Here is a 13,911-nt window from a genome sequence, read left to right as displayed (position 1 = left end):
AAAGGGCATGGATCCAGGTGGCCCATTAAATCCAGAGCAGCTTTTAAATGACAGATTTTTTTATGCCTCAAAGGCTCCTGTGATATCTGGAAAGGTTTCTCTTCTGTAGTGAGCTGCAGTAGCTCTTCCAACCACTTTTATTTTTAAGAATGGCAATGGCCTTTGATTAAACACTGCGATTCCTTTGTTTAAAACAAACAATCCGAAAACCTTCCCTAAAATTACAAAGTGCAGAAAAAACAGCATTCAACAGACACAGCAGTGAAAGATGACACCAATGCACATTGCAAAGTACTGAAGCAGAATCTTCTACCAAAATGGCTCCAGCATAGAGGACCTGATCTAAAATCTAAGGCTCTGTGACATACCAGAGTGGAATCCAGACCAGTGGGGGGCTGTGTCACCCCTGCCCTATAACTTTGGGTGCCTTGCAATGCCTTGCTGCTGTAGCCTCCAACCTGGACTGCTCACAAACAGCCGCCAACACGCAGGTCACTCCCAGATGTGTTTGTGTAATTTCACATCACCAGCCTCGGTTATACTGCAGGGTGACCTCAACACACTCCCAGTCCCGGATTTCCCCCCTGAAGTGTATGTCTTGTACTGCCCAGCCCTCTCCTGGACAGTCCAAATATAAGAAGTCTGTTATTCCTTTAAGAGACTAATACACAACAGCTTATTACCTGAAACAGAGTTACCCAGACACTTTAACTTAACTATGCTGGATTAGATAAAACAAGTTTATTAACTACGAAGAGATAGATTTTAAGTGAGTACAAGCCATGAGGCATAAGAGTCAGAAATGGTTACAAGAAGAACAAAGATAAAATGCTTTTTAGTGCCTAACTTAACAAACTAGATAAGATTCAAGCAAAATTTTTCACCACATGCTTCCAGCAAGGTTAAAACTCTTCAGGTCAGGATCCCTCCCACCAAAGCCCAATGGCTGTTTTCCTTTGTCTTCTTAGGTGTGATGCCAGGGAGAGACAGGGATGTCTTGGGGTGTTTGCCCCACCTTTTTATAGTTTTTTAGCCCCTCTTTGAAAAGCATTTCCAGCTGAGAACCAGGAGACAGGCAGTCTGTTGGAGGAAGGCCACTCCATGCTGTTTTTTCGCTGAGATGCAGATCTCTTTGTCCCTGTCCCCTATGCATCCGATGAAGTGAGCTGTAGCTCACGAAAGCTTATGCTCAAATAAATTCGTTAGTCTCTAAGGTGCCACAAGTACTCCTTTTCTTTTTGCCAAAGAATGGTCACTTGTTGACACCTGGCTGGGGCATCAGCTTGCTCTTTGTCTTTGGGAAACTGGTTTAATCACTCTCTAGACTTATCTGGGAAACCTATTTCAGTCATTATTTCAGCTTATATTCATAACTTTACATATAATGTGGCTATATGCACTTTACCATGCTATTTCTGATCAGCAAGTGATGAGTTTTCAAATTATACCTCACAAGGCATATCTTGTACAAAGACTATTACAATAGCATGTAGGGTGTGAACATAGGGGTGTATTCCATCACAGGCTCATTCCATCCTGATATATCATTGGACCCAACTAACAAAAACAAATACATTTAAATAATTTAAGTTTATAAAAGAAACCAACAATAGCCAAAAGTTCATCGAGCATTCCCTGTCCTGTAGTGGCAATTTAGCATCTTTTCCCCATAAAAGCCTTGGAGGTAGTGTAACGCGGACAGAGCCCGGGGATCTCTGTAGCTTAATGCATGAGCCTCTACCGCATGAGCTAAAAACCAGCTGGCTGTTAGCTAAGTCTGTAGAGCAGACTCATTAATCTCTCTCTCTCTCAGTGGTCTCGGTGCCACTAGATGGGAAGAACACCACACCTAGGAGGTGTGTGGGTTACATAAGCATGGTCAGAGCATAAGGCTAGGAGCCAGGATTAATAGATTCTATCACCAACTTTGCAACTGATGAACTGAATCTCCTTGAGCATTTCACCGAGCCCAATATTTTCATGCTTGGGTGTCACATTTGGGCACCTAAATAAAAACAACCTGATCTTCACAGGTACTGAGCAGCAACACCACCAGCTTCATGAAACTTTCAGGAGGGAATTGAATCTAAACTGCATCAGAAGATATCCAGGGCTCAGACATCTACCAGGTCAAAGGAAATGGGAATCTAAGAGGTTTTTTGTTTTCCATTCCAACATGTATATGCTTCAAGGGCCTGCACAACTTTACTCCTTCCTACATCTCAGATCTTGCCTCTTATCATGTCTTCTCTTGCCTCCTTTGCTCTGCCAGTGATGCTGTCTATCCCCAATGCCCCTTTATTTCCTTCTCCCACTCCTGGCTTCATTCCTTCTTCCATGCTGCCAGGTCACAGGGCATCAGATCCCCACCGTCTTCTCCTTCTTCATCTCTCTCCTAAAAACCCATATCTTCAGCAAGGATCTGAGACACTAGCCAACTAACAGATGCCCCAACATTTCGGAAGACAGGTTGCATAGGAAATGTACAAACTGAGATTTTCAAAGGGACCTAAGGGAGTAATGTGCCCAAATCCCACTGAAATTCAATGGGAATTGAAGCCCAGCTCCTCAAAGATATTTAGGAACCTAACTCCCATTGAAATCAGTGGAAGTTAGTTGCTTAAATACCTTTAGGGATCTGGGCCTGGGTGCTTAACTGCATTAAATAAACACCTTCCATCAAGTGCATTTTGCCTTATCTGTGCCTATTTTTAGATTGCAAGCTCTTCTGGGCAGGGTCTGTGTGACATTTCCCCGGGTACCCAGGGCTGTGAGGCACCTGCTTGTGCCTGCTCTTAGTGTGAGGAAGTCTTGTCTGTGCCTACCGGGGGGTCAGCTCCCCAGCCCTAGCAGCCACGGGCAACACAGGTGCTCCCTTCTAGGCCTACACAGGCCCTGCTGGCACTCTGCAGCCTAGCGAAAGGTACACTGTGGTCCTGGAGCCCTCCGAGCATCCTCCTGTTCCACTGGACGCTTGCAGGGTTCTCAGATCTGCTGCATCCAAAGGAACAATTCGCCTCAGTTTACCAGTTCCACCTCAGATTACTGCACCGCTTAACACACAGCACTTAGATACGTTTGCAGTGAAATTAAGCGTAAGTTTATGTAACAAAGCAGAGAGAGTCAAGTAACAGCAGTATTGGAAACAAATGGTTACAGAAAAGTAAAACCGTAGGACGCATTTTAGAACCTAGACTTCGTTGACTAGATACGTGCCTGCCTTGTACAACAATGCTCACCCCAAGTCCTTTCAGCGTTTGCCAGCCACAGTGACCCCACTTTCCTACAACAAACATGGTGTCAGCTTGCCTCCTCCGTGAACAATCCTGTGTGCTTCCTTCTATCCCTAGCAGCCCTTTGTCTTTAGTCAGAATCAGTACACACCCTGCTGTTGTTTTGTTCCCTGTACGTTTTCTTTCTTGTAGATTTCACAATTTTCCCACGGATATCTGGGTTGTGTGCAAATAGGCAACCGTTGTAAGACATACAATATCAATATGGCCAGACACAGAGATGAGAGTCTGTTACCACCTGCCTGAAAGGAACATGTCCAAGGTTTGTCATCTCCTGGTGTCCTACCTTAACTCCCAGATCTTCAGAACATAATTTCCAGTATAGATATATATCTTTGTCAATACTGTCTGTGTATACATTTTGCAATGATTATGCCGACCAGTGGGCTACTGGCTCTCAGTCGAGACTTCACATGCCACTCTTTGGTGAACAATAATGCACATATTTGACCCAGGGAATCCCTGGAAAGCCCTGGGCACCTCTCTGCCGGTTGGCATCAAGTGATCCCTCAATCACAGTCTGTCACTATTTGTGTCCGGCACAGAGCTGAGAACATTGTTGGGACTTAATGAACAATAATCTGTTAAGGGAGGGACATAACTTCAGAGTCTTCTCTAATGGAATAAAGCAAGATTCCCCAAATTTATTTTATTCCCTTCTGAACTGAACTGCTTCAGTCTGAGTTCTGGCTCCTTTAAAGGATTCACTGAAGAAGAAGACACCCTGGCTATGAATAAAGCTGAACTAGAAAGTATTGCTTTCAATCGAGGCTGTGAGTTTTAAGATCCTAAGGATCTGGTGGCATCCATTGTTTTCCACCTAAATGGATTGCTATCCCTACATTTTCCAAAATCATTTAAAATATATTATGAAAGGGTCAATTTTAACAGTGTATAAACAAACATAGTCCACATTTTCTTTAAAAAAAAAAACAACAAACCACAGTGAACTGTTGAATTAATTGTTTTAGAAGTATAAAAATCTGCTTTTACTAACTGTGTAACATCCTGCAGAGCTTGTGATATAAAGAGACTCCTCAGGTAGGTTGATTTCTAAGACAGTCACCTGAATTATTATTATTTATTATTGTAGCATCTCAGAGCCCCTGTCATGGACCAGGATCCCATTGTGCTAGGTGCTGTACAAACAGAACACAAAAAAATGGTCCCTACCTCCAAAAGCTTGCAATTAAGTATAAGGCAAGCGACAACAGATGGATACAGGTGGATGGGGGAATATAAGGAAATAATGAGATAATGGTCAGCATGGTAGGTAGTGGCCAGCAATTAGTCTAATGATTAAAATAAATAATGGTCAAACGCAACAGTAAATACAAGAAATTCTTGAACAATAATTATGACCTGATTTTGCAAATACTTATGGATGTGAATAACTTTACACATGTGAGTAATCTCATTGGGACTGTTCTCATGCTTGAAGACATTTGTGAAAATGGTTTCAGGACTATGGCCTATATAAGTCATTCCACTTTCAAAACTGTAACAATGAGTGCATTTGGAGCTGGAAAACCGGCTACTCCAGTGTTTTCTCTCCACACCTAAGTGTAACCCCCCCTCAAAAATATATCTTACACCAGAGCAGTGATTACGGTAAACAGTTCATTCAGTTTTGAACGATTCTGCCTGTTTGAGAGAGATTTCCCAGGCTTCTTCAAACAGAGGAACGGCTGCTCCTGGCCGTATCTCTAAAAATGTAATGAACATTTTAAGTTATACTGCTGTATTTCAGAGACACCGAGGCAATTTGCACCTAATTTGAATAAAAATGAAACAACGTGACTTGGCTCAGCTAATTCTGGAGGAATACATGCTGGGATCTATAGCCTCAGCACCCAGGAGCCCACAGTAAAGATGAGGGCTTTTCTAGGCTACCTTTTAAACACTGCATGGTCTTGAAGGCTCCAGTGAGCCCAGCCAAGCAATGCATGATAGAGGAATTATTCTACGGAATACAATCGTTTTTAAAATTTGTTATTAAAAGATGCTACGAATGTTTATAAGGATCTCAGCCCACGTTTTACGCACAAGTAGCAATGCAGAGAGGCACATATCTATAACAGCCACGTAACATGTATATCTTAGCATGTATATGCTTACCTGATTCCTCTGCTTCTTTGACCATCACCGCACAATAAGGATTAATCACCTCCCCTTGCGATGGCAGGTAGGGGCCGCTGTCATAGTTTGATAAGCCAATCCGAAGAAAGGGTGACATGACAGATCCTGTGTCGAGGAAAAGAGAAATGATATTTGGGGGAGTTGGAAAATTCCCTTTGTTTTAACTAGTGTTTGATCACTGGTAGCCGGAGGGGCAAACCCGCAGCTACTTATCCATCCGAACCGGGCCTCTATGATTTCCTCTTAGAATCATAGAATATTAGGGTTGGAAGAGACCTCAGAAGGTCATCTAGACCAATCCCCTGCTCTAGTCCAATCTTCTGCCTGGCAAGATGCTGGACTAGCACAAAACTGCCATGAGGCTACACATGAGTGAGGTAATGTAACCTGGTGTGTTGATTTCAAGGCGTGACATAACGGGTCACAAGGCATTTGCTGGAAATGCATTCAGCTGGCTTCAGAGTACCACTGATCCAACACCAGCTCCCATATAACCACACATTGGAAGTACAGCAGTAGTGAAACCAAGGCATATTGATGGGATAACCTCTCCTGTAGTTTATGTGCAGTCACACGCTCACAAAACGGAGCTTTTTGTGGGGAAACACTGAGCTTTGGGAACACCAGTCTATTGGAAACCTGCAAGTGAAACATGACGCTGTGAAAAATTGAAGCGCTATATATGTGCAATGTAGAAATGATGCCAGGCATCCACATCACTGAGTAGCTGACACTTATTTATTAGCCAACCTTTGAAGCAAAAATTCTGCTCTTTGGAGCCAGATCTTTCAAGGAGGAGAACACTTATGGAATCATAGATTCACAGAAATGTAGGGCTGGAAGGAACCTCGAGAGGTCGTCTAATCCACCTCCTGCACAGAGGCAGGACCAAGCAGACCTAGACCTGACATATGTTTGTCTAACTTGTTCTTAAAAATCCTCCAACGATGGGGATTTCACAACCTCCCTTGGAAACCTATTCCAATGCTTAATTATCCATATAGTTAGAAAGATTTTCCTAATATCTAACCTCAATCTCCTTTGCTGCACATCAAGTCATTGCTTCTTTTTCTACTTTCAGTGGACATGGAGAACAATTGATCACTGACCTCTTTGTAACAGCCACTTCCATATTCAAAGACTGGTATCGAGTCCCCCCTTGGTCTTCTTTTCTCAAGATTAAACATGCCCAGTTTTTTTTAACCTTTCCTTATAGGTCAGGTTTTCTAAATCTTTTATCATTTTTGTTGCTCTCCTCTGGATTCTCTCCAGTTTGTCCACATCTTTCATAACGTGTGGTGCCCAGAACTGGACACAATACAACAGCTGTGGCCTCACCAGTGCCAAGTAGAACAGGACAATTGCCTCCTATGTCTTACCTATAACACTCCGGTTAATACATCTGAGAATGATATTAGCCTTTTTTGGAACTGCATCATACTGCTGACTCAGACTGAATCTGTGATCCACTATAACTCCCCAGATCCTTTTCAGCAGTACTAACCAGTTATTCCCCATTTCGTAGTGTGCATTTGATTTTGCTCCTTAAATGTAGTACTTTACACTTGTCTTTACTGAATTTAGTTTTGTTGATTTCAGAACAATTCTCCAATTTGTCAAGGTCTTTTTGAATTTTAATCCTATCCTTCAAAGTGCTAGCAACCCCTCTCAGCTTGATGCCATCTACACATTTTATAAGCACACTCTCCACTCAGTTATCCAGAGTAATTAATAAAAACATCAGTTATTTCCAGATCCAGGACAGACCCCTGCAGATCCCCACTAGATATGGCCTCTCAGTTTGACAGCAAGCCATGGATAACTATTCTTTGAATATGGTCTTCCAGAACAAGCTACATCTCTCTATACCAATATTCCAGTCATGAGATTTATTCCACCAAGTCTTTGAGATGCCAATTAAGTCAGAGTTTAGCTTAAGTACAATACTTCCAGTTCTTCCTGTTTATTCCCCATGCTCCTTGCATTTATGTTTAGACATCTAAAGCCTGGTCTACATTACAGAGTTAGACCGATGCAAGGCAGCTTACTCCAACCTATGTAAGTGTCGACACTTAAATTTCGCCCCCGCTGATGTAACTGCCCCACTATTGCCAACGTAATAACTCCACCTCCAGAGGCGCCGTAGAGTCAAGGTTGATGTAGGTAGGTCGATGCCGTGTCAGTACAAAGACACTGCATTGCTTATGTCAACTGTTACTGGCTTTCAGGAGCCATCCCACAGTGCCCCACACTGACAGTACAATCAATACCAGTGCTCCTGGTGAGGATGCGCACTGACACAAGGAGCCAAGTGTAGACACGCACAAGCAATGTAATTACTGAGGCAGCTGTATGCTGATTTAAGTTAAGTTGTGTAGATGTGACCTAAGATACATTAAGCCACTGTGAAATACCGTACAGCTGAAGAGCAACTTATTTGTTCTCCTATTGCAGCTCTTCTACAGCTTGCAGTGAAAAGATACAGCAAAGTGATAATCATGTCAACAGAATAACTCTTTATTTACAGATTATTGGGTGCCCATCATAGTAATATCTAGGTCCCATACAAAGAGTAAAAGCTCACGACTCTGGTCTGGCCCCTCCAATATCTCCCAGTCCACTTCAGCTGCCAGTTTTAAGACTTTACATCTAATTGTCACAGCCTTTATTGGCTCAGGTCCTACCGACATAAGACAGTGAATTTCCATCTATGAACTGCCTAAAACAGTGTGATTCTCTGGGATAATGAAGGTCACAATGCCCAGTAATAAGCGTGTCAGAGCTGGAGGCAAAGCATTCCCAGTTAAGGGCATCTGAACTTCTACAAGAGATTAGCTGAATCCACAGTCTGACCAATTTTAGAAAACACTGAAAAATCTTTTTCATGTGATAAAGGTTTTCCCACCCTAATCAGAACAACATTCACAAGAACCACCACCACATCTCACTTATACACAAAAGCACCCTCTCCCGAGCAGAGCATCTGATAAGCTGAAATGTAAGAAGTGCCAGAGACTGTATGAAATTCACTAGGGACTTTGGTATTGCTAATCTATTTTTGCACAGAAAGTGCTCAGATATGGTCACGGGCAGCAGTACAAAAGCCTAAAATAAACAGAATTGACACATATGCACGGTCCACAAATGGCAAACCTGGCCTGTAACCTCCTGCTGCCTTTTGAACTGCTTAGTTGCAGCATCAATCAACAGGTTGCCCTGTGCTCTCAAGGCGAAACCTGGCCTTTCATGGACTATGAGTGGAAATAAATCCCACAGTCCAGAACTGACAGCTGAGATCACCCACCCACCAGTGCTCCCACAGACTGACAGCGAAAACAACCCTACTGACCTCAAAGGTCATGAAGGAGGATAGGGTAAATAAAGACATTTTTCTTACCTGTAAATGGAATTTTACTGATAGACAAGGTCAGTCTCTAACTCGATGGGTTTTCCTTTTCATCACATCTGCAGAAAACATGGAGCACTGTGACTGCTGTCTCTCATTGTCAGTGCTCCTGTGGCGGGGCTGCCTTTAAAACTCGGGGCTCTCTGTTTAAGGAGATGGGAGAAAGGAGAATGAATTGGGGGAGCTGGAGCAAAACCGTGTCACAGCCACTTGCCCGAATGGCGACCGTCTTACCAGGCAATTTGGAGAGGCGAGATTCCATCCCCCCACGCTGTGCAGAAGTAGTGGGTGACTGCAACAGTCAGAAGGAGTCTCTGTAAGTGCATGACTGTGCCTCACAACCCTAGTCTCTGGCAGATCCTCTTGCCATCTCAATATGGTAAGACCCTCTTCTTCCTGGTTTGGAACATGAAGACAAACATCTAAAATTAGGACTGGGATTGAAACAAGATTTGGGGCAAACGCTCCGGGCCTGATTTTTCAAAGGCACTTAAGACTCACGGCTTAGCACCTGTGAAGTCTGCTCTTTTCTGGCACAGGCAAAAGGGTGGTTTATTCGCTGCTAGATCTTTAAGGGGTTCGTCAAGGGATTTCCTCAGATAAGTCTCACAAGTGTAGGGACAATCCACAAGCTCGGTGTTTGTGTGAAGGTTCTCCTCCCAGTTTTAGCTAAAGTGCCCTGGGATCTGCAGCTGTGTAGCTGCTAATCTGCCTGAGACACAGATTGAACTCTATGAGGAATCATGTAGGTGTAACGCCCAACAGTCCCCAGTCATCAGCAGGCAGGATTGAACCAGGGACCTCAGTGCATGACCATCTACAGTGTGAGCTAATAGCCAACTGTCTGTTAGCTAAGGCTATGGAGCAAACTCATTAATCTCTCTCTCTAAGTGGTCTTGGTGCCACTAGATGGGACAGAACACCACACCCAGAAGGTGTGTGTGTTACACAGGCACTTAGGTACTATGTTTAATACAGTGGAAAGCCTTTGGATATCTTGAGAGAGGCCTCAGGCCTCAGAGAAAGGAAGCACCATAAGCTCTTCATAAGACACCAGGCAGTGCACCGATGATGGTCAGACTGTGCCAGGTGAAAATCTGAAAGCTCCTAGGGTCACTTCAAAAGACTACCCACATGCTTCTCTATAAGATCTCAGTGTGTGATGTTGCCCGCAAGTGGGAGAAAGTATTTTCGGAAGCATCTGTGATTTGTAGCTTTCACAGGAATCGCTGGGGAGGGTAAAATCACAGGCTGGAGTATCTGAAATTAGTTTCTGTACTGCAGAATAATACAGGGAATTAGCATCATCCATCTCCTCAGGTCTTGGGTGATATATCTCTGGAGTTTGCTTCAGCAGCTTGGAGATACATCAGTATTAGAAAGATAGGTCCTTGAGGGAAGCTGGTGAGGCATCCCCATTATCGACTCAGGCTTGGATAGGTTTGCATGGCAACAAACAGGATGGGAACAGATATGGCGCAGCACCAAGAACCTGGTGAGTAGCAACCCCCTCCAAAGTTACTTATTAGGAGAGGGGTCCATGATATTAAAGAAGATGGGGCATCACGAAGAGGAGTGACTTAGCCTGGATTGAGGGAAAAACCCAATTCAAATAGACAGCAGTCTCACCACAAGAAACAAATGCATTGTTCTTCTTTCTTTGTCTTCAACTATTTGAACATTTCCTACCCCCGTGAAATAAGAGGCCTAGCTAAACTGGGAGGGGAAAAAACTAACTTGAAGAATTCTGGCAGCAAGATTTAAATATAAATGCCTGTGCCAAGTAATGGGCACCAGGGCAAGCTAACAGGACCCTGAAGACAGCCTGGGGCTGGCACTCAAAATGTCTGCAATCTTCTGCTCATGCCTGTTGAAATATGAAGTAAGTAGAAACCCATCTCCTTAGAGGTTACCCACTTGGAGTGAGGAGATGAGTCTGTTGTATAAATAGCACAGTAGGAGTTTGGTTCCGCTTTGCATTTGTTTGTACCATCAGTTCTCCATTTTTTTTCATTCTGCTAATGACCTGGCAAGAGAAAGATCCCTTAATGGATACATGTCCCAACACCCTAATTCCCAACTGTTTGGCTCTCAAAACAATCCACTCTGTGGACCCTCAGGAAGGGCCGTGATCAATGACCCCATGCTGAGCAGCACTGGCTTACAGTCACTGCATGATGGCAGGGGATGGCTCATTTGATGATTACCTGTTCTGTTCATTCCCTCTGAAGCACCAGGCACTGGCCACTGTCAGATGACAGGATACTGGGCTAGATGGACCTTTGGTCTGACCCAGTATGGCTGTTCTTATGATTAAAAAGTATAATATAGTACTTTGGAAATCTTTGAGCATGAAAATCAACAAAGCAGTCTAAATATTGTTCTATATCTTCTTGGCACAAAAATACCCCAAATGCAACTAAATCATTTTCTCAAATATTTAGAAAAACTTCACTTAGGTGAAAAGTATTGGGCTAAATTCATCACTAGTGTAATCCACTGAAGTGATGCAGTTACTTTAGCAATGAACATGGCCCATCATGTTGACAGCAAAGGTCAAAGTTTTTAAAAAAATCCGTTTTGAAGAGTTATAAGATCTCAAATCAGTACCAGACTTAGGGCCCACCCCTCATACACCATCAGCATTAGGAACGAGGTCTGTATTCCACTGGAGAGTTGAAAACCTTCCGTTCCAATGGAAAATAGCATTTATTGTAGCCCTGGTTGACTGCACAGTAACTAACCTCAACAGCATGTCACTATATTCTATTGAAAATCAATTTTAGGGATTCTTACCATATATTAGTTATAAAGAATTGGAGCCCTGGATTGGGAATATGCAGGGAACTTCCCATAAGCCGATCATTGAAATGTCACGGCAATCAAGCAGTCATCAGCAAAGGAGAGAGGATATTTTACACGGCCATGTGGGCCCTTTGCAGCTGAAGGAAACAGATCGTATCTGGGGGAGGGTTCATCAGGGATCTGCGTGAGTCTTTTGTGTTGTGTGCACTAACTTTCTATTCCATTTTTTTACAAAGAACAATAACTACAGGCTCACTTTTTCTCCCCAGTAAGACCACAGAAATGTGTGAAGTCCCCACAGAAGTGTCTGGGGGGAGACAGAGAGCAGGCACCTGATTACTTGATGAAAGCAGAGGGCATATAGTACACACCCAGTCCTGGCACAGGGGAGGGCTGGATGATCTAATCCTTTGCTTCATATCCAACTTCTAACATCCTCCTATTTTCTGTAGCTAAATGCCCTATATAAAAACACTTCTTTATTAACCACTCAGAAAGTGTGAAGCTGGATGGGACTGGACCTCTGGCAGATATCGTGGCATGGTGCAAGAGAGCAGTAGATGACAGTTGCACCTAATGGCCCCCGTTGCGACATTAAGATGCAGCTCCTGCCCCTGAAGAGCTTACCCTCTAAGCTAACAAGGAAGACAGAGGTAAGGAAGCACCATAGTCTCCATTTCACAGATGGGGAACTAAGCACAAAGGGATTCAGTGACTCACCCAACATTACACAGGAAGTCTGTGGTGGAGTTGGGAATTAAACCCAGGTCTCATAGTAAGACTATGTAACTAAGACACTTATATGGCGCCTATCAACAGGCTATCTGAGCACCTCAAAGCCTTTAACAAATGTATCCTCTCAGCACCCTGGTGAACTAGGGCAGTGCTATTACCCCATTTTTCAGCTCTTTTTTCAGGAGCAAAACTCACAGTGTGTGGAGCGGACGGGATATATTTCCAGCCATATTGATATGGCATAAATTATCTCCCTTTTGCTGGCAAAACTACACAGGACCGGCCCACCACATTTTGGCACCTGAGGCGGGGAGCTCAAATGACACCCCCCTGCCTCCTCGCTTGGGCCAAAACTTTGAAACTCTGGGTCCTAGTGGCGCCCCTCCACCGCAGTCTGGCACCTGAGGCGGCCGCCTCAGTTTGCCTCATGGTAAGGCCAGCCCTGAAACTACAGCTGCAAAAATCTGAGTATTTGTGCCTTCAGCTTTCTAATCTGTGACCACAAACAGATAGAGGAGCCGGTATTGTAGGTGAAAAATGTAACCCACAAAGGGATGCTTCCCAGCTGAAAGACACTTGGACACATGCGTAACTTTACACACCAGGAGTAGTCCTGTGACTTCTGAGCTCCCAAACGGAGTTCAACAGGATTCCTTCCGGTGAATAAAGATGACCACATGAGCACAGACACGGGCTCCGTGTGTGCTCCAGGGCTGGAGCACCCACAGGCGGAAAATGCTGGGTGATGAGCACCCACCGACAGCCCCCCATCAGCTCCCTCCTACCCCCCAGTGCCTCCCACCCACCGGCGGGTCCTGCCGATCAGTGCCTCCCGCCCACCACAATCAGCTATTTCGCGGTGCGCAGGGACGCTGGGAGGGAGGGGCAAGGCGCAAGGGCGTGGCGTGCTCAGGGAAGGGGGCAGAACTGGGCAGGAAGAGGCGGAGCAGGGGTGGGGCCTTGGGGGAAAGGGTGGAGTAGGGGCAAGGCCTGGGCCAGAGCCGGGGGGCCGAGCACACCCCGGCACTTTGAGAAGTCGATGCTTGTGAGCATGTGCATAAATCCTTGCAGGATCAGGGTCAAATTTTCTCTCTCTCTGTCCTGAAATTCAGTAGAGAACATGTTAGGAATTACTGTCTGACATATGTAAATAATTCCCTTCTGTCATTTTCATTTTAGGGGTATTCATTGACTGGTACTGCAAAAGAGCTAAAAACAATATTTTTAATAAGAGAACATCTGAAAGCATTTTGGGTGAGACATTCCCTTTTTCAGACTGCCTTGGGCAGTGGGAGGAGGGCTGGAAAGGGAATTGGAATAGCTATTTAATTTCCCTTTTCTCCACAGCCAGCCACTGAATTTGCAGCCAGTGGCTTAGAGGGTGCGGAGGAGGAGTGAGAGGGAGTGGAGGGGAGTTGTCACTTCTGGGAATGTTACGGACTGAGACTCTATGCGGTGAAGACCTCCAAGAACTTTACAATCAAATTTGATTTCCACGCCTCGAGGATTCCTAACCCAGCACCAGGCAAACAC

At 44.4% G+C, this 13,911-nt stretch overlaps 1 protein-coding gene across 4 annotated transcripts in view; it reads right to left on the bottom strand.

Annotated features, from left to right (window-relative positions):
• Positions 1 to 13,911, bottom strand: part of PRKCQ (protein kinase C theta) — an 85,072-nt gene that overhangs the window by 58,820 nt on the left and 12,341 nt on the right. For 2 of the 4 annotated variants that reach the window (XM_037889349.2, XM_037889351.2), the window contains exons 2-4: positions 9,073 to 9,234; positions 8,830 to 8,981; positions 5,412 to 5,537 (exon numbers count right to left, since the gene is read on the bottom strand). In XM_037889349.2, the coding sequence (XP_037745277.1) occupies positions 5,412 to 5,529 (118 nt within the window). In that variant the 5' untranslated portion in view covers positions 5,530 to 5,537; positions 8,830 to 8,981; positions 9,073 to 9,234. The remainder of the gene's footprint in view (positions 1 to 5,411; positions 5,538 to 8,829; positions 8,982 to 9,072; positions 9,235 to 13,911) is intronic. The other 2 variants (XM_037889350.2, XM_043520700.1) reach the window with 1 other exon arrangement.

The sequence above is a fragment of the Chelonia mydas genome, chromosome 1 (assembly GCF_015237465.2).
Source record: "Chelonia mydas isolate rCheMyd1 chromosome 1, rCheMyd1.pri.v2, whole genome shotgun sequence".
Lineage (NCBI taxonomy): Eukaryota > Metazoa > Chordata > Testudines > Cheloniidae > Chelonia > Chelonia mydas.
The sequence above is the reverse complement of the archived record's forward strand: the minus strand, read 5'-3'. Positions and strand labels throughout refer to the sequence as shown.